This window comes from Myxocyprinus asiaticus, chromosome 7 (genome assembly GCF_019703515.2).
Source record: "Myxocyprinus asiaticus isolate MX2 ecotype Aquarium Trade chromosome 7, UBuf_Myxa_2, whole genome shotgun sequence".
In the NCBI taxonomy this organism is placed as follows: domain Eukaryota; kingdom Metazoa; phylum Chordata; class Actinopteri; order Cypriniformes; family Catostomidae; genus Myxocyprinus; species Myxocyprinus asiaticus.
Genome location: NC_059350.1, coordinates 22,476,427 through 22,500,137, shown reverse-complemented (window position 1 = coordinate 22,500,137; position 23,711 = coordinate 22,476,427). Strand labels below are relative to the sequence as shown.

Sequence of the window (23,711 nt, the reverse complement as noted above, 5' to 3'; positions counted from 1 at the left end):
AGCCAGGATAATTTACCCATGGGGGCGTTTGAAATTCTGAACAAATGAACGCATCGAGTGCTGGTGTTAAAACTTTTGTCTTGAGGACCACATCTCTCCAATTATGCTTGCACTTTTTAGTTACATTATTTACATCATTCATTCATCCTTATCCTAAGTAAAATCCTTTTCTTAATCAATTTCCTTCTTTTAGCCTTTGAACCTTCGGAGCTCTGACTGAATGGCAGAAAACAATATTCTATTTATTTTTTTATTTTTTTATTTTTTTAAGAAGAGAGCAGTCAGTTGGCCAGACAGTGTAACTCTGTCCTCACCTTTCACCTGAAATGTTTAATTAGTCACTACAAATAGTTTAAAGATTAATTTGCTTTATTTTATTTTACAATTTAGTTTAATATTTAGGCTTGCAAAAAAAAAAGTAAAACACATTTAAAAGATAATAAATAAATTATAAAAATTGGTTTAAACAACATTTTGACAGAGGGGGCACAGTTGTCTGGCTGAGTGGGCACTGAGAGAGACTGGCGACAACGCATATGCTCCTCCCACGAGTGTCCCATACCCAAGGCGTGGTGATACCTACGATGTATCTACATGTGCTACGAACCACGGGGATAATACATACACGCGCGCGAGCTGTCAGTCAAGGAATGCTCCGCCTTTTCTATCGCTCGATTGGTCATGTCAGCAAGTGTGCTGCATATGATTCGTCAACGCCGCTGTCTGTCCGTTTTCAAGCGTTTCTCTGCTTCCTTGCCGCTGAGCGATGTTTTTAAGGGAAATGGGTTCAGGTTTCTAGATTGAGACGGAAGGGGGAAGTTAATAATTTAAATGCCTATCACATCTAGCAAATCTACATCAGAGGACCAGAAAACAACTTCCAGACACCATCCTTGCTCCTGAAAAATTCGACCGGAAAACCTCCTGTTTTCGTAAGACTTAGGTTTAAATCCTTGAATCCTGTCCACTCCTGTCTTTGTTAACGTGCAATAGTTGCACCGGGACGTCCGTGATAAACTAGATAATCAGTGACATTTCAATTAACATGAATTGTTTAATATGTTAATGACTTGCTGTTTACTAGTGTTTTCTTACCTGACAATATCTGGTTATCATATCGGAGAGTCACGGTCTCATTTGTACGAACAAAGGAGATGGTAGCTTGACCGAAACAGATCAATGTGTATAATATCGATAGCTCGTTTTCCAAAAGGGGAGAGATTTAACTTTATATATAGAAGATATAAATTACTGTGGCTAGAAATAGGAAAACACACAGAAGAAGATGGCAACAACAAAAGGCAAAGCTGGAATAAATAATGAAAGCAGTTCTGGTCGGGATTGTGGCAGGACAGACGCAGGCAGTTCCACCGCAGGGGCCGCATCCCTGACCACCCACAGGACCTACAGTCTAGACGACCTGGACACTATTGCCACTGTTGGTAAGTTGGTCCTTCTAGATAAAGTGAAAACAGTGTTTCAGTGAACAAATGAGATTCCTATTTCCCCCAAATGTTGTTAGGTTATATTTTCATGTTCTCCTAAATATGTACAACCCCGTGTAAGAGCCTTTAATATTGTGGTATTTCAGGGTTTAGTTGTTGATTCCAGGCTTACACAATTGCACACAGAGACAGACCAGAGCTTTAGGAGGATATAAAGTTGCCCTGGGAATTCCCATGAGGTTGACTGCAGAAATTAGCTGTCAGGTACACCTGCCTCCTTTCCTTACAGAGCAAGGCCTATGGAATTAAGTTTTAGGCTATTTGTGCACATTTGTTATTTGATACTTTTTATCACAGGAATGTGATTTAATATGTGAAGGTGTTTTTAAATGAGTCATTCTCTAAACTAACAGTGCTTCAAAGAATGGAGACAGAAAGTCCACACGCCCAACTGCCCAAATCACATTCAAAACAAAACAAAACCCATTAAATATTTCGCATAGTGCTGTAACTGTTATACATATAAAAGAATGTCATTTGTTGATCAGATCGTTGTGCAGTATTTCAATTACATCAGCACATTGCTAATGTTAAAATTCACAATGGTTATTTACTTGTACTAATCTGTAATGTATGATAGTTATTTTGCTGTATTTAAAGCTTCATCCAGTCAGAATACCAAATATGATGCGTTATTTGTTCTTTCTGTTCCCCGTGCACCTGAAGACCTCACAGTTCACTCACAGCTCTAACACATTTTAATTAGTTTCATTACACACCTTCTCTTGTACTCCCACAATAGTAAAATGTGTGTGTGTGTGTGTATGTATATATATATATATATATATATATATATATATAATATATTTACAGCTCTGCAAAAAATTAAGAGACCACTGCAAAATTATCATTTTCTCTGGATTCACTATTTATAGGTAAGGTTTTTTTTTTTTTAATCTCTTTTTTTTCTCCCCAATTTTGGAATGCCCAATTCCCACTACTTACTAGGTCCTCGTGGTGGCGCAGTTACTCACCTCAATCCGGGTGGTGGAGGACAATTCTCGGTTGCCTCCGCTTCTGAGACAGTCAATCCACGCATCTTATCACATGGCTGGCTGTGCATGACACCGCAGAGACTCACAGCATGTGGAGGCTCATGCTACCCTCCGTGATCCACAACATCCCAGAGGGCAATTGATGTTGAAAAGACATTAAACAGGTCAAATATGCAACTCAAACTGACATCAAAAACTTTTCTTACATTTTATTACTTTTGTGTCATTTTTGGTGGTTGAGAATAGGACATCAGTGTGTGGATGTCAAATGGACGTGAAGTTTTTGACATCAGTTTGATTTGCATATTTGACCTGTTTGATGTCTTTTCAACATCAATTGCCCACTGGGTTACCATGTGCCCCATTGAGAGTGAGAACCACTTAATCGCGACCACAAGGAGGTTACCCCATGTGACTTTACCCTCCCTAGCAACCGGGGCAATTTGGCTGCTTAGGAGACCTGGCTGGAGTCACTCAGCACACCCTGGATTCGAACCCGTGACTCCAGAAGTGGTATAGGTATGTGTTTGAGTAAAATGAACATTTTTGTTTTATTATATAAAGTACTGACAACATTTCTCCCAAATTCCAAATACAAATATTGTCTGTCATTTAGAGTATTTATTTACAGAAAATGACAACTGGTCAAAATAACAAAAAAGATGCAGTGTTTTCAGACCTTGAATAATGCAAAGAAAACAAGTTCATATTCATTTTTAAACAACACAATACTAATGTTTTAACTTAGGAAGAGTTCAGAAATCAGTATTTGGTGGAATAACCCTGATTTTCAATCACAGCTTTCATGCCCCTTGGCATGCTCTCTACCAGTCTTTCACATACTGTTGGGTGACTTTATGCCACTCATGGTGCAAAGAATCAAGCAGCTTGGCTTTGTTTAATGGCTTGTGGCCATCCATCTTCCTCTTGATCACATTCCAGAGGTTTTCAATGGGGTTCAGGTCTGGAGATTGGGCTGGCCATGGCAGTGTCTTGATCCGGTGGTCCTCCATCCACACATTGATTGACCTGGCTGTGGGGCATGGAGCATTGTCCTGCTGGAAAAAACAATCCTCAGAGTTGGGGAACATTGTCAGAGCAGAAGGAAGCAAGTCTTCTTCCAGGATAACCTTGTACGTTGCTTGATTCGTGCGTCCTTCTCAAAGACAAATCTGCCCAATTCCAGCCTTCCTGAAGCACCCCCAGATCATCACCGATCCTCCACCTGGGCATCTAATGGTTAGACAGAGACCTAGAGAGGCCTACAAGCCACAGTATCTCACACACACTGTGAAATTTGGTGGAGGATCGGACCCCATAGAAAACCTCTGGAATGTGATCAAGAGGAAGGTGGATGGTCACAAGCCATCAAACAAAGCCGAGCTGCTTGAATTTTTGCGCCAGGAGAGGCATAAAGTCACCCAACTGCAAATAAATACTCTAAATGACAATATGTTGTCAGTTGTTTATAGAATAATAATAATAATAAAAAAATAAAAAATCATTTTACTCAAACACATACCTATAAATAGTAAATCCAGAGAAACTGATAATTTTGCAGTGGTCTCTTAATTGTTCCCAGAGCTGTTTATGCTCCAATCAGGATTTTTACAGCCGGTACCGATTGCCGATCTTCTTGTCACCTGATTGGCCGATACCGATCCCGATACAGATAATTTCCCCTTTTATCAGGGTCTCTGTCAAAACTGGCTGTATGTAAGCTTTCTACGCACTGTTATTAGTATTAATTGAATTTTCCTCTTCCTAGTAATATCACTTTGCCTAGTTTTTGCTGACAAAAACAGTTAAAAAGGCTTATTAAAAAAAAAAAAAAAAGACTTTAAATCAAGTATAGGCTAACAAAATATTCTCTATATTAAGATATAATATATATATATATATATATATATATATATATATATATATATATATATATATATATATATAATTTTTTTTTTTTTTTTTTTTTTTGTTTTTAAGCATAGTGTCAAACTGAAGACAAACTGATAACCCATAGGTGCAATTAAACTTAATGTGTCATTTTTGGTTATTGATTCGTTGTCATTATTTCATAGAATTATTATTATTCCTTATTTTTTTCTCTTTTATTTTTGCATTATGTAAGTAAGGGATAATCCACAATTTTAAATGTACCTCCACTTCGCGACGGGTTGTTCTTCGCCTCCACGTTGTGCATTTAAAATCGTTTAACACACAGGTAGCCGTGGATTTTTCCCCTTATACAATGGTCACTTGCTAGCACTGATTAGGTAAAGCTGTTTTTAATTAATGCAGCGCAAATTTGACTGAAAGAATAAAAAATAACGGTTAACTTTATCTACAGGTTGTTTGATCTAGAGATCTGTCCATTCTAATCTCACAGCGTGGTTATTATAGTTTTTTGGAGACCAGACAATCTTTAAAAACTGTGAATGTAAATACTCAGTCCAGAAATAATAATAGCAACATAATGTAGAAGGGTTGGCACTCCTGAGAACATGTAATATTGAATTCCTGTTCGTTGTCATTTTCACATTAATGAGAAAATAGCAGCATTGCTGATATGACAGTTGGAAAAGCATTTAATGTTCATGATGTGGAGAAAATCATCCAAAGCGCTCTAATCCTGCAGACTTTGATCTCTGAGACATCCATATGGTATCCATTTAGGCTGCATGATTGATTGAATTAAGAATAAAATTCCGATGTGGCGTTGCTCGATTTCAAAACAGCATAAGGCTGCGTGTTATGAAACAGTCTCCATTGAGAGCTTCAGTCAGCAATATGTGATCATGGAGTGCCCTCTAGCGGTTGGTGCACATGTTGAGGAAATCAGCCATTTTATATGAATATTTATCATATTACAATGTAAATCGTCTTGCCGGACTGCGAAAGACACATTGGATGGGTCCCTGTTACCTTCTCTCCACCTTGCATCACAGTTGATTTAAAGACGACACTGTATGAATTGATGATGTTGTTTTATGATGTGATGTTTAATCCCAGCTCTGACACTATATTTGTGTCCAGAGTTGATTTGAACAGAGGCATAAAACTCTCGCAGTGTGTTATTACGGAGGACAGCGAGATGATACATTAATATAGAACATGATTAAAACTGATTGGAACTACCTGTGCATTCAACGGTTTGAACTGCACGTATTCCAGCCAATTAGAATTGAGTTTTAGAACAGACGTAAGATTATGGTATCTTAATATTGTATAAATAATTATTATATTTATAAATTCCTTTTCTGCCTTTTCATTTAGTTGGATGATTGTATTAATGGTTCATTTTTCAAACGTTGCTGCTTGAACTTTGAGGGGAACACACGCTCTCTCATGAGGGCAAGAGAAAGAAGGAAAGCAGTGAAAGAGAGCACGTTTCTGGACTCTACTGGTGCTACTATTGTTAATGTTGTTTAATCGGGAGATATTTAATAAGTGTTTGAATTACACCACGTTGTAACCCGCATTATTACTGAGATGTCTGTGCCCAGCAGAGACTAAGAAGCTGCCACCATGAATGATAATATGGACTGTTTCACAGCTTGCGCTGTTTTTGCTTTGCCTTGTCGCATTTTAAACGGCACATTAACAGCATAGTACACAAACTTTTCATATTCGCCATACCTGTCCAAACTGCTGAATCAAGTTTGTTGTCTGACAACAAAATGGCAGTCAGACCCCATCTGAAGGTGGAGCCTACAATGTTGGGCAGAACACTGGTGAAGAGACCAGAGGCTGTTCTTTTTTGAATGGATGTCTATGGAGGAGATGCTTCCCGACAATGAATAAACTGCTTTACTGAGGAAACAGTTCATCACTTAATGAAATGACCGCCTGTCTGCCAATCTTCAATATGTTTTACACTAAACAATTCTTTGAGTAAACTATGTGTGGCGTTTACTACGATAAAATTGCTGTTTTATAAGGGAAGTCACTGATTATTTTGTGACAGGTAGGTGCCACTTTATGGCTTTCCCCATTCATTTGTATAGTATCTGCAAATGGTGACTTATTGTCATAACACGCTAATTGACCGTTACGCCCTCTCCTATGGTAAAAGCGTGAGGTTGTAATCTCAGTATAGAATATCTCTGATGCCAGTATTCCCCACATTCCATGATGCCATGACAGTGCTGCTGATGTCTTGAAGGAGCCACACGTCTTTTGTGACATGAGCGATCGGTTTATGCGATCGGCCAAATTACAGATCACCGATCAAGTCATAGGACATGAATATCGTCTGATACCGATCAGTCGCCAATCGATCGGAGCATCCCTAATAAATATATATATATATATATATATATATATATATATATATATATATATATATATACACAGTACTGTGCATGTTTACATGCAACACAAAATCAGGTAATTGGCAAAAATCTACCCATGCCGATCGGTTTATTCTTAGCCATTTATGACCTTACACCGTTAAAGAAAAGTAATTTATTGCGTTTACATGACCACGCATGTTGTTGGCTTATTAAGCAAAATTGGTGTAAAAACTAGTGGTTGGCCAATATGGGTTTTTTTAATGGCCGATGCCGATATCCAGAGAGCGGGGTGGCCAATATATTAAATAACAAACATAAAATTGCTAAAAAAAACCAAACTATATTGTATTTTAAATGATAAATAGCAGTTTCTTCAGATTTCTGTTTAGTCATCAAATTTTAGTAATTTATTTGCACATGAAGAAATTGTTGATATATTAGGAAGAAGGAAATAACAGTACACACAGTAGTCCAGCAACCATGGAAGGCATGTCCACGTTAGCAATCGCATTTACTCAAAAAAATATATAGAATCAAAACAATTGTACATACAGTGCATAGTAAATAAGACATTTACTTGTAGCACACGTGAAGCATTTTTACCTTGGGCTGCATCCGAAAATGTAGGCAGCTGACTTGCTACCTTGCTGCCTAATCAGTTAATGGCTTAATTGACAGCTGTTTTTGAATGAATGGAACTCTTAAGGAAACTGGTCTCCGAACAGTTTGAAAAGACCCTTATTTTCATCGTACCTCCGTATACAGCCTCCGGATGCAGCAGTTTCCTGGTTTCGGACGCAGCCTTGAAGTTGCACTCGCATGCTTGTGCGGATCCATCTCCTGCCATTTTAAATGGACTGGATCACCTACTTGGATTGTCACAGGCGGACCATCATGATTTGTGAATGAGAGGAACTTTTGATCCTGATCCTGAAGTTTTTGATTCTGGCTGATAGAAAACGCGCTTCAGAGGAAGATATTCGATGAGCGCTCGAAGGGAAGAAAACGCTAGATTTTCGTGAATGACATCTTTTTAAACGAGATATCTTCATATTTGCAGACGGTATAAAATAGAAGTTTTATTGATATTTGTCTTTTAATCATAAGAAAAGTTGAACTGTTGAGGAGAGATTGTTAGAATACGTGCTTCAGAGGAAGATTTATGAGCACTCCACAGGATGATGGATCTGCTGAAGTTGTGTGAGGTTGGTTATTACATCTGTTTAAACGAGATATGCGCATATTTGCAGATGGTATATGATATTAGTTTTATTGATATTTGCTTTTTTATCATTAGACAAGACAGTTAAAAGTTACAGGGAACTGTTAAGGAGAGAGAGGGAGAATGAATCAGGCGAGCATTTTAACATTATGAGCTCAAACACGTCTGCCGCGGCTCTGATATGCAGACCGTTTAAATGACTCGGTGTTGCACACCGGTCTATAATTTTTTTTTTATTTACATTTTTTTTTTTCTGCCCTTTTCTCCCCAATTTGGAATGCCCAATTCCCAATGCTCTCTTAGTCCTCGTGGTGGTGTAGTGACTCGCCTCAATCCGGGTGGCGGAGGAATCTCAGTTGCCTCTGCATCTGAGACCATCAATCCGTGCATCTTATCACGTGGCTTGTTGAGCGCGTTACCGCGGAGACATCCATGCACAACTCGCCACGCGCCCCACCGAGAGCAAGAACCACATTATAGCAACCACGAGGAGGTTACCCCATGTGACTACCCTCCCTAGCAACTGGGCCAATTTGGTTGCTTAGGAGACCTGGCTGGAGTCACTCAGCACGCCCTGGATTCGAACTTGTGACTCCAGGGGTGGTAGTCAGTGTCTTTACTCACTGAGATACCTAAACCCCCACACTGGTCTGTTATTGTAGTAACACGATGGCATGTTCGTCATGATGAACACATGATGGTCATTTACATGTCTCAGACGCTTCACATGCAAACAGGTGATTTTTGGTGCCCTCAAGAAAAGAATTGGCCAAACGGGAAAATCTATCGGCCAATGCCGATAATTAAATAAGTCAGAATATCAGCCGATTTATCGGCCTCTGTGATATATCGGTTGACCACTAGTAAGAACGTGCATGTAAACGCGATCAATGATGTTAAGATCTGGGCTCTGTGGGGGCCAAACCATTTGTTGCATGTCTCTTTGTTCTGTTCTATTTGCAAAAGGAATACTTGAAAATCTAAAATTTTCCTATTGACGCTGAAGCAGAAGATTAAAATAACTATCTTAAGACAAATGTTTCTGGGAGCATCTAATGTGCTTAAGACTTTTTGCACAATACTATACAAGTGAACAACATCTATTTGTTAATAGAATGTTCATATTTTAAGACAGGCCCCCTTATTTATCTTGAATTGTATGGCAACAGCATGCTGCTTCCTCTGTGCAGCAAGCACTTTCTGGTTCTCTTTAGTGCCATGTTATTTTAGGCAAAAACTGACAGGGTTATTACTCATGCCACGTATGAAACATCTTGACTAAGAGAATAACCTGTTCTTAAATTACAGGCCAAAGTCACTTTGAAAAACACCAATTTGTCAGTCCAGACTAGCACTGGTGATGTTTAGCCCAAGGTGACAGCAGTGTTATGTTCCATACATTTTGAATAAGTCTTCATGACCTAATCATGGTGATCCACATTACATCTAAATTGAGTCTAGTTATTCTTCTTAAGGCCTGATAGCTTAATTATTAGTAGTTGTGTTGATGTTATCTGCCTCTAAGTTGGTCTGTGTGAAACTGAAAGGACAGCTCATTGTTTAAAGGCCTCAGGGTGAGGAGGAGAGCAGTTCAGTTCTGAATGTGTACACAAATATTTTGCACAAGTTTCAACATGTTAAAGATTCCCTCCACTAGTGTTTATATTATTAACAAAAACTAAAACAAATTCTGTTCACTTAAATAAAAATAAAACTTTACATAATAGGGAAAAAAAACTTAAACTAAACTATAATACATTTTCATGACTCCAAAACATACTAAAATAAAATGTATTATACATTTTGAAACCTTTATAACCCACCTTCATTAAAGTTCCAGAAAATTCCACTAGATATCGATAATACTAAATGGCCCTGAGAAATGTTAACGTCGTTTAATGCCTAATGTGCACTACGTGACTCAAGCTTGTCTCCTTTTTACATTTTGAGTTGGTGACTGGTCTGCAACAAAAAGTCTCAGATCTCACATCTTGTTGTGTGTGCACTCCTGCACAATAACGTTGTCAAATTACAATTTTAATATTCGTTGAATTTAAGAAAACAATGCACATTCGAATGCTAAAACTGTGCATTTGAATTTTGGATGTGTGCCAAGTGCTGACTATGACTGTAGATCGATTGCATTCTTGCACTAAAAAAGGCTAGAGACAGTGCAACAAATACAGTTTAACAGAAAGCAAGTGTCTTAAGATGCTTTTTGAAATTAATTTTAATTAGACACAGCAAAAAAACAGAGCTCCTGTATGAGATGCTAAATAAACAAAAACAAAGAGAAACAAAGACATTCGTCTAGCGTGCATAGAAAAACAAATGGATGGTTGAAAAAGCATTCGGTGTGAACAGCCACTTACAGTAGGTGGAGGTCTTTGACTGTTGCATCTTGCTCTCTTATAAATGTTTCTCAGATTAAGAAGACATGAGTTTTTTTAAATGGTTTGTTAGAAAAGGAGTTCAACTTGGAAAAGTGTCTTGATATCCTTACCTTCTGTTCCATTCTGTTGTGTTCCATCTGTTTGAACAGCACCTGGCCTGGGCTCATCAAATTCAGCTGAATACCACTGCTATTTGCTACCATACATACAACTGTAATTAATAAAAAACAATGTGGTATTTTGCTGTTATGATGAAGCATGAGTTTGGTATTGTATACTGTGGCATCAGTGCAAGTGTAACACCATGTGAACTGTCTATTAAAGCGGCCTCCCCCTCCCCATTTTACTTTTGACTTAACATCTGAGAATATGGATTGACTAAAACTTTTTATTTATTCATTTTATGCACATTAGTTGAAAATGGAATGCTCTTTTGTTTTTTTTGTTTTTTTTAACAGCCAGGAATGTTCTTTGCAATAATATAACACGGTGCTTTATGGTTTATAACATTTAATGCGCCCTCTTGTGGACTAAGGAAACCACATAAATGTAAAAATCAGTTGACTTTAAAATTCTAATTTAGTTCGAATTTTGAAAATATTTAAGGTAAAAATTTGAATTTGGTTTCTCTGCCCAACTGACAGCCCTAGTGCGCACCGTCCTGATGAGTGAGAGACTGACAATGAGCCACATCCAATGAAATATAGAGAGAGGGAAAGAGCAGGGCAAGGTATTAGGAAGCAATTATAAAAAATTATTAGAAAATAAATCATCACTCACAATTTTATTATTTTAATCCATTGTAAATGGTGCCAGTGGTGTCGAGCCATTCTTTCACTTTGTTGACATGTTATTAAGAATAAACTGAGCGAGTTAGTGAATTAATTTTGTTATCTTAATTATAAGATGCATTTTATGCGATCCATTTGAAACGGGATCACGTTAAGGCAGCTATGCTATAACGGACAGTTTTGGGCCAGTTACCTGCGGATTTAAAAGGAAATAAGCATACAATTTGAAAATAAAATGTAAAAAAAAAAATTGGTTTTTAGTGCTTTCTAGTCTTACTTTTTGTCACTTTATTATCATTCAGAAAAACACAGACGTAATGATTGATGTCTTAATGAAATCAGCTACTCTTTCCTCGAAATCCGAACAGAAGTGGTCAAAAGAGATAACCAGGTGTAACAGTGATGAATACATGGCCTCAGTTGGAGATGAATGGTCATGTAGTTGATGCACTATGTCCTGTAGTGTGCTCAACAGCATGATGAAAAGCAAGATTGTGAGTCGAAGAGCACCTACTGCAAGTTGTGTAGTGTATGCTTGACTTAACATATCTCAAATGATATCTTTAATAGACTTTGGCAACCCTGAAATACCAAAACTAAATCTACTGATAAACTAAAACTAACAATAATAGAGCAAAAACTAAGCAAAATTGAAAGGACAAATTAAAAAAAAAACAACAAAAAAAAGAGTGAGAGAAAAGTATTAAGTGAAATATTCTAAATTATAATAACCCAGCCCTAGCCACAGTTCTCTGGTATTACATAGTCAACAGGCAAACAATTTTTCAGGATTGTCTTTTGATTGTGGTATAGTTTGTGCAACATCTCCACTGTAAACTTGCGTCAAAACTGTTAGTCACATGCCCTTTTCACAAGAGTAAGCTTGCCATTCTGGATTCCTGTTTAAAGCAAGCTAGAGCAGGCTGACAACAGGAACTGTTGGTCATGCTCAGTCCAGTGGTATTGAAACCTTTTCTGTTGTTAGTTTTTATAGTAGCAAGCTTCTTTAGAGAATCTGTTTAAAATGTGTTTACATCAGGGGTGCCCAACCTTTTTTAAACCAAGATCTACTTTTAAATTTGTCAGTGTGCCGAGATCTACCAGTTCAAACAGAAAGCCACAGTCGCTACTCATAGCGTATCTACATATTTAATATGCACAAAACAAACAGAAAAGTAGGCCTAATCAGATATAATAAAACATAACCTAGTTCTAGTTAGAAAAGTGACAAAGTTATTTCTCTACCTTAGTGGGACCTCTGGCACTGGGAGGACGCAACTAGTTTCTCATAGTCAGGACAGTAGGAGCTGGTCGCAAGCCTTAAGCAGGCCACAAGGTGGTCATCAGTCATTGTATATCTGTACTTTGACTTGATGATTTTCATGTGAGAGAAAGCACACTAACACAAATAGATTGATCTGAAAAGTATTGTCAAGTTGAAAGCACATCTTCTGAGGCTGTGATACTTTTGTTCAGACAGTAAGTTCCAGAACTCTCCATTCATGCCAGGTGTTGCCCTGGATTTGATCTCAATGTCATTTTGCAGTGTGAGAATCTCATTCACAACAGCAGAGCTATCCAAGTGGAACATTGATACAATTATGGAGGCAATACAGTCCACATCGATACTTGGGCCAAATGGAAAACACAGATAGCTGGCAACAGGCTCAATGGATGAAAAGTCTGTAAAGCGCCTACAAGATGCTCTGAACTTGCTCCTCATAACATGCACTGTCAAGCTACACAAAGTCTTTGCCCTGACTCTTAAGTTCTGCCTGCATGTGAGGAAAGTTCCGCAGGTCATTGTGTTGCAGCCTACTTGACAGCAGTTGTAGCTTGCTTTTAAATGTGTTCACTGAACTGATCATGTTGATTACATGTTTATCTTTACCCTGCAGCTCTAAATTAAAATCATTCAGCAGGTCAGTGAGATCGGTCAGGAACGCTAAATTCAATAGCCACTGGTAGTCCTCTAGCTGGGCATATTCTGCATGTTTTGAAAGCTTCAGAAAATCTTTGAATTCAGGCAACAACTCTGAGAATCTCTCTAAAAATGTACCTTTACTCAGCCATCTAACATCCGTGTGCAGCAACAGGTCTGTGTGTTCTGCACCTGTCTCCTCCAAATGAACATGGAATAACTTTCTCTGTAGACTCCTGGCCCGAATGGAACACACAATCTTCATTGCAACATCCATCACTTCTTTCATGATTAAAATCTTACCACATAATGCCTGCTGGTGGATTATACAGTGGTAATTAAGGAAGTCCGGGAAATATTCACTCTGTTTGCACAATGCAATGAACCCGCTAGTACGGCCCACCATTGCTGGAGCACCATCAGTTGTGATAGAGATGAGTTTGAAGAGGGGCAGTTGGGTCTTGTTGACAAATTCCATGAAAGCTTGGAAAATATCTTCGCCTCTAGTGTGTCTTTTCAATGGCAAAATGGTGAGTAGCTCTTCTTTTGCACCCATGTCTCCAAAAACCATTCTGATGAAAACACATAGCTGAGCCACATCCATGACATCAGTCAACTCGTGGAATTGAAGAGAAAAACATTCACACTGTTCAATATCCTTCCTCAACTGCTCCTCGACATCCTCTGCCATTCCCTCGCATCGCCGTGTAACAGTGCCATGGTGCTATGATATCACTTTTATTCTTAAAGTCACCAAATAGTGCGTCTGCAGCCTCGACGAATGCTTCTTTCACAACTTCACCGTCCTTGAAAGACTTCTTATGTTTTGCAAGAACGTGACTGACACGATAAGATGCAAAAACCCTTGGTGTTTGGCCTGGTAAAAATGGACTGCTGTGCTGCTAACTGCACCTTCAGTTCCCGGATTTTCAGGTGCGTAGGCCACGCTTGCATTGCAAATGAGACAGATGGACTTCGAGTTTGAATAAACAAAAAAATAATCCTCCTCCCAGTCTGAATGAATGATATGTTTTCAGTTTTTTGGCTTCTGCCATAGTTGCGTTTTACTTTGCTGAAGTCACAGCTCTCTCAACCTCTCCACTGTAACAGCGAGTCCCTACTAATAACGTAATGTGCCTAGCTAAAACCATAGCAACAAACCATACCCAGCATGCACAGCTAAAACCCTGGCAGAATTTGGATTAGCATACTAGCATACTACTCTTGCTATTTCTGCCATACATTTATATGAAATAGTATGAGTACTATGTTAGTATGCGATTTCGAATTTAGCTCCTGATTTCATCGCTGTAATTTTTTATGATTAATATTTTAAGTATCTGAGACATGTGGGAACGGTGAAGAGAGAGAGTGAGGGTAAACCAGTGTGCAGTTTACTCTCACGATCGATTGGGAAGCAGTCTGCGATCGACTGGTCGATCACGATCGACTGGTTGGGCACCCTTGGTTTACACCTATAAATATATATACCAGCACTCATCACCAGGCCCAGGTGGAATCTGCTGGGTTTAAAAAAAAAAAAAAAGCATCATCAAATTAGCCAAAATATTTAACCCTTGTGTTGTTCATTTTGCTAACACTTTTTGTGTTCCCGGTCAAAAAATGACCGGCCCACTAAGATTGTTAATAATGCATCTATAGGCCTTTATCACATTTCCGCTGCCATTTCAATGGCAGTGCCCATAGTGCGTATTATTATGGTCTATTTTATGTACCTACCTCATCTTTTAATCATTACCCATGGATGAAGAGGCAAAGAAAAACGGTGTCATGTTATTTTTTTTAATTGTAAACAGGATGTACAGTATATGAGCAAGGAGCACTTCACCTAGTATAAATACATATACGTTTTAGAGGAATGCGAGAATATAGTACAAGCAGCTGTACATTTACACATTAAAGAGCATTAGAACAAGACAGGGGTATACAGTATGGAACAAAAACAAAAGTATATTCAGAGGAAAGATTGTACAGAGTATGAGCAATGATAATGATCACATTGCTTTCATGTACTTGCTTTTTATAATCTCCATGTATGTTATAAGATGTTATAAAAAAAAAAAAAAAATTCAAATAAAGAAACATTTCCATCCCAAAGTCTGATTACAGGAAATCATTTCATTGTTGCAAACATGGAATAATATCCTCATGGTTTTAGTGCGATAATTGGGGAGGTGTTCACTCATGAGACATGACTGAATGCAATGTAAATAAATAATACAGGTGAAAATATCCTTGTCACGAACTGCCTTGTGTTTATCCCATCACCTTCCCTTTATGTTTGGACTTTTAGACTACACTTCCACTTCCTCCTTTTGCACCATTTTGATCACACTCATCTGTTCCCCATCATTGTTCCCAGGTGTTCTATGTTTTGTCATTACCCATGGGTGTATATATAGCCCTCATGTTTCCCTTAGTCTTGGTCGGTTCTTGTTTGTTTGTTAGCACATTAGTTCAGTGTTTCCCAACTAGTGTGCCGTGAAAGATTGTCAGGTGTGCTGTGGAAAATTATCAAATTCCACAAAATAAATAAATGCATGAAAAAAAAATAAAAAATCAGGGATCCAAACTCCTCACCTTTCGGAGAAATTAGCCGTTTTGAAACCATAATCGGTCACTTTTGTGATTGTGAAGAGCAATGATTAATGTGCAAAAGTGACTGATATTTATACGCGTTAAGGGTCTTTCACATGACTCGCGTCAGCGCTGCAGAATACATTGAAGTCTATGAAGTGACGCCACTTTACACCGAAGTGTTTTTCACACACGTTTTTGCTTCACCAATAATGCCTTTGAGAGTACTAAGCAACAAGAAATATTTAAAAACTGTCCAAATTTGTGAAGAGACATTGAATGTCTAATAATTTCTTTTAATTAAATATTACCATATCGTTTAAGAATATCAGAGACCCCAGTTAGTGAACTAATTTAAATTCACCAAGAAAACGCTTAGACCTAAACATAAACGAGTCCTTTTATTACTTTCTGCTATCAAAGCAACTGCAAGCTTTTTTCTCTCTTCAAATATGTTTTCAATGTTTACTGTGCACATCTCCCGCTTTTTTACATGGCAAACTCGTAAAATTTCCCCTCTGTGTTGCTTTCTGCAACTCTTGTCATGTGGAGGGCAATGTGGCGCTTGACGCTTGCGTTGAACGGAGCATTGACACCTCGACTCAACTCATGTGAAATGCGCTTTACAATGATGAAAGAACATTACTGAAACTCAAAATTATTATTATTTGTCTATTATTGTGGTCTTTTCTGATAATAGCCATGCTCAGCAGTTTAAATACTAAAGCTACTGTAGGAAAATGATACTGTAGATCTGCTTTGTGTTTATAATTCTTATACTGAAGTCAGTAGATTTGTAGCCATGCAAGTTTTAATAAAGGAGAAGGTAAGGACGTTATTGAAACTCACTATTATTAGACTATTATTGTTGTCTTTTTGGATGAAAAATAATGCTCAGACTGAAGGAAGACTATAGATCTGCTTTGTTATTTTAATGTTTAAACACTATAAAGTCTCTTGGTAGATTTCGGTCATGAACGACTCAAAATGATTCACTGACTCACTCATAGCACATAAGATGCTCATTTGTCACCACCTAGTGACATTTCCAGAAGGGGTCACTGAACTAATCAGTTAATAAAATTGAACAAATTTGTGAAAGAGAAGCAAGCCTCACCAAAATACTCTTTATTTTGCAGCTAATTCTGCACAATTGTAAACTTGAATAAACTTGAATCACTAAAATAGCTGGAATTGGTACTTTTAGCTTATTCTTTAAAACAAATATCCCCAGAAAAAATGTTCGTGGACCAGTGATTGTCTTACCTTTTTCGCCCCTCATGAGTTTGCATCCCTGTAATGTGTTGTGGCATTGCAAGAACAAATCTGCAAATTAGAAAAGAAGCAAATTTGTTGTTTTTTTCATTACCCATTTAGCGCTCTTGCCATCTGTGACCTCACACAGCGTAGCCTACCTATGTGACTTGTTTTTTTTTGTTTGTTTTTTGTTTTTTTTGCATAGCCGAATTTCAAACATTACAAGTAAACACGCTACTAAGACGGACAGAAAACGTGGACAAGTTCTTGAAAAGGAAAAATATTGACGATGATTAGCCTATGTAGGATAGTGGTGTGCTGTAGAATGTTTTAGTCGTAAAAAGTGTGCCGTGGCAAAAAAAAAGGTTGGGAAACACTGCATTAGTTTATGATGCTACTAGTTACTGATGTTACTAGTTAGCCAGCAAACTGCTGTTATGTTTGATTTCCCTTTTTGCTCCAGTGTTTTAGTTTCATCTTTGTTTTCTTCTCCTTCATCTTTTGAGTTCCTTAATAAATAGTTCTGCAGTTGGATCCCCACTTTCTCGTCTCGTCCTTCCCAGTCTTGTAACAGTCCCTGTGTCTACAGCTGTATTATATTTACAATAAACATGAACATGTTGCAATTGTGAAAACAATGATATTAAAAGACTTAAACGTGGTCTCTTCGGATTTGAGTTGAGCACATTAATCGTTTTGGAGTAACCTAAACAGCAGCTCTTCATGAACCGGATTAAATTTGATCGCCTCGCTCAGATACTATAATACATTAAAGTGCAAGATGACACACATGGTAAAGTGCTGTGTTAAGCGCAAAAAAACAAAACAAAAAACAAACTATTAAATGGATTATGTTTACTGCTAAGTTCATCCAAGTGGTTTAAATTATTTATAAAAACAGACTATCGTCCATAGAGAGATCTATGGGCAGATGTTTGGTTAGGCTACTAATCGGAGACGGATGTGACAAGACGTGGACTGTGATATCCCAAGATAGTGCATAAGATCTTTTTGTCAACTTCTTTTTTTAGTAATTATGACAGGTTTTGTACTTCTTTTTTTTTTTTTTTTTACATTTTATTTATTTATTTATTTGTATTCATTGAAGGATTCACAGAATGATCATTGAACTGGGGTGTATTCCAGAAAGCAGGGTTAACGTACCATCACATATACCCTGAACTCTTGGTTGATTAACCCATTCCTTGCTTACTCTGGGTATGTTGGTTCCAGAACACCTGCGCGGGGTTAGTTCACACAACCAAGAGTTTGAAACTCAGAGTTTGTGCGCGTTCACGGTGAACTCAGAAAGGCATTCTCAGCAGATCGCCGAATCCGCGATTCACCATGGAAACAGACGCTAATAAGAAAGGCGCGCCATATTTCAGTGAAGCAGAACATTAAGTTTTAATGACTGCAAACGAGCATTACTTCATCTTCACTCGTAATAGCGATAGGAGCTACATTGGTTAAGGACTGAGAGTTTGCTTGACAGAAATTATACTGAATCATTGCGTGAATTTTTAAATTAATAAAACTATAAAGTTCTAACGTACATATAAAAGCTTAATTCAACATTAATATTAGACATCTCTCAACTACATACATTTTTAATAGATTGACCATTACGTTATTTGTTTGCACTGAACTTCATTATAAGTATTAACATTCATATTCTATTAATATTATGATAATAGGCTATAGGTTTTATATATATATATTATTTTAAGATGATTTTTAATGGTATTTACCATGATCTGTGCATGCTAATTTTATTTTACGTGTGAACTGAATGTTCATCATATGAACTGAATGTATTTCTTTTATTTTTAATACCATTTGATGTACCCAGTTGGGGTTTCTAAAAACTTAGAATCATATCACCTTTAATTTCTCACAGTTGCTGATGGTCTCGTATTAATAGAATCTTTCAATTGTAAGATCTCCCACAGTTGTCGTAATTTTCCACTGATTTTATGTAATGTTTTTTAGTAGGCCACACATGATTATTCATGTGCATTTTAAGATGAAAATCTGCTGTAACAGAGGTGGACAGTGATAGGAGTTACATGTCCATTGTGTTCTTTTCTCATTTGATGTGGCATTAAAACTTGTCATGTTGTGTTGTCATGTACAGTAGGGTCCATCTGCCTCCACCAACTTGACACGGAATTAAATTATGTTGTTTTAATTGAAGATCATGTGTCTGACTATACATTATAGATGTTCATGATCTCAGCATTAGGGAAAAGTAACTCATCTCTTCCTTGTTAATAGGAAGCTGTAAAAGGTCCCTATTGGAATGCAGAACAAAAATGTAATTTAGAGATGGACCATGTACAGTTTCTGATGGAGTAGAGGAGGCTGAGCATCAGAAAGATACATCTTTTCATTGAATCACCTGACCACCAGCTACATGAGAGCACTGTGGGTGACTCTAAATGACAGCATGTCTCATTTATATTTTCAGATAATAGAGTAATGTACAAGTCTGGAAATGTGTGCATTTATATGTACCGTAGCCTACATGAATTAGAGTGATAAGAAATAAAATCTCTAATCTGTGGTCTGTGAAATTATCACATATTATCTAGTAAGTGAAGAAGAATAATGAGTGATTAATTGCTTAAGCTTTTAATTGGCAGGCATTACCTACATATTGGATATATTACCTACATATGGAATGTCATTTTATAAATAACATTAATATTCATTGACTGAAGGAACTGTAAATAGAATGTGGGTGCTATAATAATTTTATTCTATGAAATTTATAGAGTAAAAATGATTTATTAGAAGGGATAAATATAAATACATAAAGCCCTGTCTTCACAGTGAAGAGTGTGGGGGACTTTCCAAGGTGTTCTGCGTTAAAAAAATATTACAGTATTAAAACCTTCCCATTAAAAGTTAAAGCACAATGTACACAGTTTGTTCAGTTTTGAATGCAAATCTGCGGTGTGAGACTGGAAATGCTGGAGAAAAGAAGATTTGTGAGGTAAAGATTGCAGTTTACTGTAACATTGCTTTAAAAGTAAAATGCTGTGCGTAATCTGAACTTTGTCGCCCACAGTGCCGCTATTAAAAGGGTACGCATGCGCTGACAGCCTCAGAAACAAACTAACATCTACCTGAAATAAACTAACTCTGGAACATAACCTACTCCAGAGCAAGTTATGTTCAGAGAGTAAGTTGCTATGGCTACTAACATACCCTGAAATTTACCTCCGTTTTTGGAACCAAAAGCTGAGGATATCTGTTAACTTATCCGTAAACTTCGCATAACCTGCTTTCTGGAATACACCCCCTGAGCTTATGGCTAGTGGGGGGCACTCCCTGCAGACAATATAAATAATAATAATAATAATAATGTAATTAATAACCACTTGCTTGATCTAATCAAAATAGGTGTTGTTTTAAAGCTTAGAATCTGGACTTTACAATGCATGTAGCTGATCCTACAGTATGTATTTTTAAATAAAGCTTTTTAATTTGCTGACAAATTAGAACTGTTTTGTTCTTATAATTTGCAAAAACTTTTTATCACAACAGTTATATTCAGAGTTGGTAAAAATATAAAAAGATGAGATAGCCATGTGTTACATATCGTTGGAAAGGCTTCTGTTAGTAAAATGCAAATTTGTTTTACTCAGAGGCCAAACTGCAGTGAGTATTAGTGAATTAAATTCCCACTGACACACATAAATATAATAAACAGGAGTGTCTTTTTGTAAGGTTTGCCTTGTAACTTCCTGAAACATACATATAACATAGACAATGACATATCGTATCTTACAGCAGACTATTCTGATTCAAACAACCTCAAACACAACGTATGATAAGTGGATCTTGAAATATTCCTCAAAGAGTGTACATGGAAATATGGTGCACAAAAGGGTGCTCAGCACACATTGTGTGTGTGTGTGCGCACATGTCCACATATGTGCCTCATCTAAAGGATTGAGATGCTCCTGAACACTTAATATTTCTGTTTTTTTTGTAGTCTAATCCATCCATTTCCAGTGGCTGGTTACTTTAGAATGGGAACACCACAGGTGTAACAAAGTGAAATAAAACCAATACAATTTTATTTACGGGGATATATATCATTTTATGAAAGATTGCCATTCCAATTCTGCAGAAACCTGCCAAATTTTCATGTAGGCCTGTTCATCACCACACAGACACTAAGGCTTGCATATACGCATCTGCAAATAGGCAATTATTTAAGATTCCCTAACTCTTCAAAAGGATTTCCAACATGTCTTCCAAAAAACTTAGTTAATAATAAAGTTAATGTAGTAAAACCATGATAACTTTGGAGTTTTATTGCAGACATGTTTGATGATTTGATGACAAGGTGAAGTGAAAATGAAATTTATAAACATCTTATCTGAAAGGTAAAATATATAGCCCTGTTAGAGAGAGACTCAGGCTATGTATGCCTGCCTTCCCCGAAAAAGTGTATAGTGCCCAAGACATGGTGATGTCTATGTTGTGTTTACATGTGCTATGAACCACAGGGAAAATGCATAATATTTATAAACTGAGGCGAGTATAAATCCTTTATTCTCACATAATGATCAGAGCAGGCTCAGAGGTTTTTTGTTTTGGACTACATAGGCCTACATGCGTGCTGTTTCTGAGAAGCAAGGATCTTTCCTCATATCTTTGATTTACTGAAATGGAGTCAGTATAGCCTTTACAAGGAAATTGCTTTGTGGATTAGGGGAAGAAAAAAAAATCATAGCATTTTGAGAGATCTCCTGTTTAAAAGTGGATATGGAGGATCTGAAGTGTATACTATAGCATTTGGCCCAGCATAAATAATCCAATTTGCTGAGTATTTTGTGGTCGAGATTTGCAGCCTGTGATGAATGGTTTAAGCTCTTATCTGAATGCTTTTATCGTTAAATTGTCATTGAAATAATGAGGAAAATCATCTTCAGAACTCCTCTTTTTTTTTTTTTTCTTGGGTTTTGCTCTGATTTGATTCATGGCAGAAGAGGGACTGAATATGGATTTATACAGCTCAAGCTTTCTTTTGTTGACTAGGAGCAAATACTTCTTGGAACATTTTCTAGCAATTTTAAGGCATTTGAAATGACCTCAAGGCTATGTAGCTCAGTGAAGGTTATCCCTGTCCATCAGTATAAAGTTAGATGCAATGGAAGACTATTACGAAAACACAGGTTTTGTAGTGAAGGGCTGAAAATGTGGTGCTTTACTGAGACACGAAATTCAGCTTTTAAAAAGAACCTTTACTGCCTCTCTAAAGAGTCATTTTAGTGAGTTGACTCCGAAGGCAGAAAGGTTTATCACACTTAAAATGCAATCCTAAATTCTTCATTAAACAAGAGACAGCTAACCACACAGCCATGGGCAGGAATATGTGGTTTCAGACAACATACTGAATGAAATCATACCATTTGAGACACTTTATTGGATATTCATGTAGACAGAAAAAAAGGCTATTTAATTGTTGTGAACAATGGCAGAGTATTTTGGCAACCTATAAAGTAATTAAAAGTATCATTCCCTACGACATATAGCTTTACAATTAAGATTTAGTTATTCAAAATGAGGTCTTTGTGAAGTGTCTCAAAATCATGGGCTGATAATGGTTAAAGGGATGTCACCCAAAAAGGAAAATTCTTTCATTGTTTACTCTCCCTCATGCCATCCCAGATGTGTATGACTTTCTTTCTTCTGCTGAACACACATGAAGATTTTTGGTCAATTGCGGCATTCTGCTTCCAGATATTTTTGTATAATGACCATTTAAACTGTGTATTTGATCGATGTCACTGGCAACCAATCTCCTACACTGACCTACACTGTATCAACTTTATATATCCGTGTTTCTTAAGTATCTTTGTAATAAGTGGGATAATGTACAGTCAGCCAGTCAGTAATGCAAAATAAATGTAATGTTTTTTATTCATAGCCAGCTGAATAAGATTCCCTTGTAATGGGAAACAAGAACTAATAATTTGTCATCCTAAGTGTCTTACTTCACATATTACCAATTCCTTCTCCTCCCCTCTGACTGCTAAAGCATTTGTTTTCTGCCATGCTTGTGTAACCATGTCAACATAGTAGTCTCTGAACAAAGATGCCTTGTGTGAGCTAAACATGTTAAATGGCAACATTCCATTTCATTTCATCCGTCAGTGTCATAGCTCTGGGTGTCTCCATGATCCGAGTACAAAAATGCATCATGACACAATGGTACTACAAGGAAATGTAGGTCGTCAGAAACTACCCCAGTAATACTGTGAGCAAAGCTTTGTTTGGTAATGTAAAATGGTAAAATGTTTAGCTTTATTTGAAAAAAAAAAAAAAAAATGGTTCTGTTGTTACTTAAAGGTACACTATGGAGGATTTATGAGAGTAAAATGTTTTGTTAGAATATGAGCAAAATTCTTCACAAATGAAGCCCTTCTTAAACAGAGGTCATTGCCATACTAAACAACCTCCGATTGGTTAAACGCTGTAAATATTTGTGTTAAAGTTCACCAAACTTAAACCCCACGCAAAGTTGGCATACCCTTGGAGAATTGATAATACATGTACCATTTTTAAAGAAAACATGAGTGAGCAGGCAAAACACATTTCTTTTATTTCTTATGGGATTCATATTCAACTGTAGGTTATAACAGAATGGCACAATCATAAAACAAAACATGGCAACAAAGAAAAAAATGAAATGACCCCTGTTCAAAAGTCTGCATACCCTT

At 37.1% G+C, this 23,711-nt stretch overlaps 1 protein-coding gene across 2 annotated transcripts in view; it reads left to right on the top strand.

Moving 5' to 3' along the window:
• The first annotated feature begins 758 nt into the window (after positions 1-758).
• LOC127444316 (cAMP-dependent protein kinase catalytic subunit PRKX-like) overlaps positions 759-23,711 on the top strand; it is an 83,123-nt gene continuing 60,170 nt past the window's right edge. For both annotated transcript variants that reach the window (XR_007897796.1, XM_051703605.1), the window contains exon 1: positions 759-1,442. Coding sequence is in view for 1 of the 2 variants with exons in the window: in XM_051703605.1 (XP_051559565.1) it covers positions 1,286-1,442 (157 nt within the window). In the remaining variant the exon portion in view is untranslated. The remainder of the gene's footprint in view (positions 1,443-23,711) is intronic.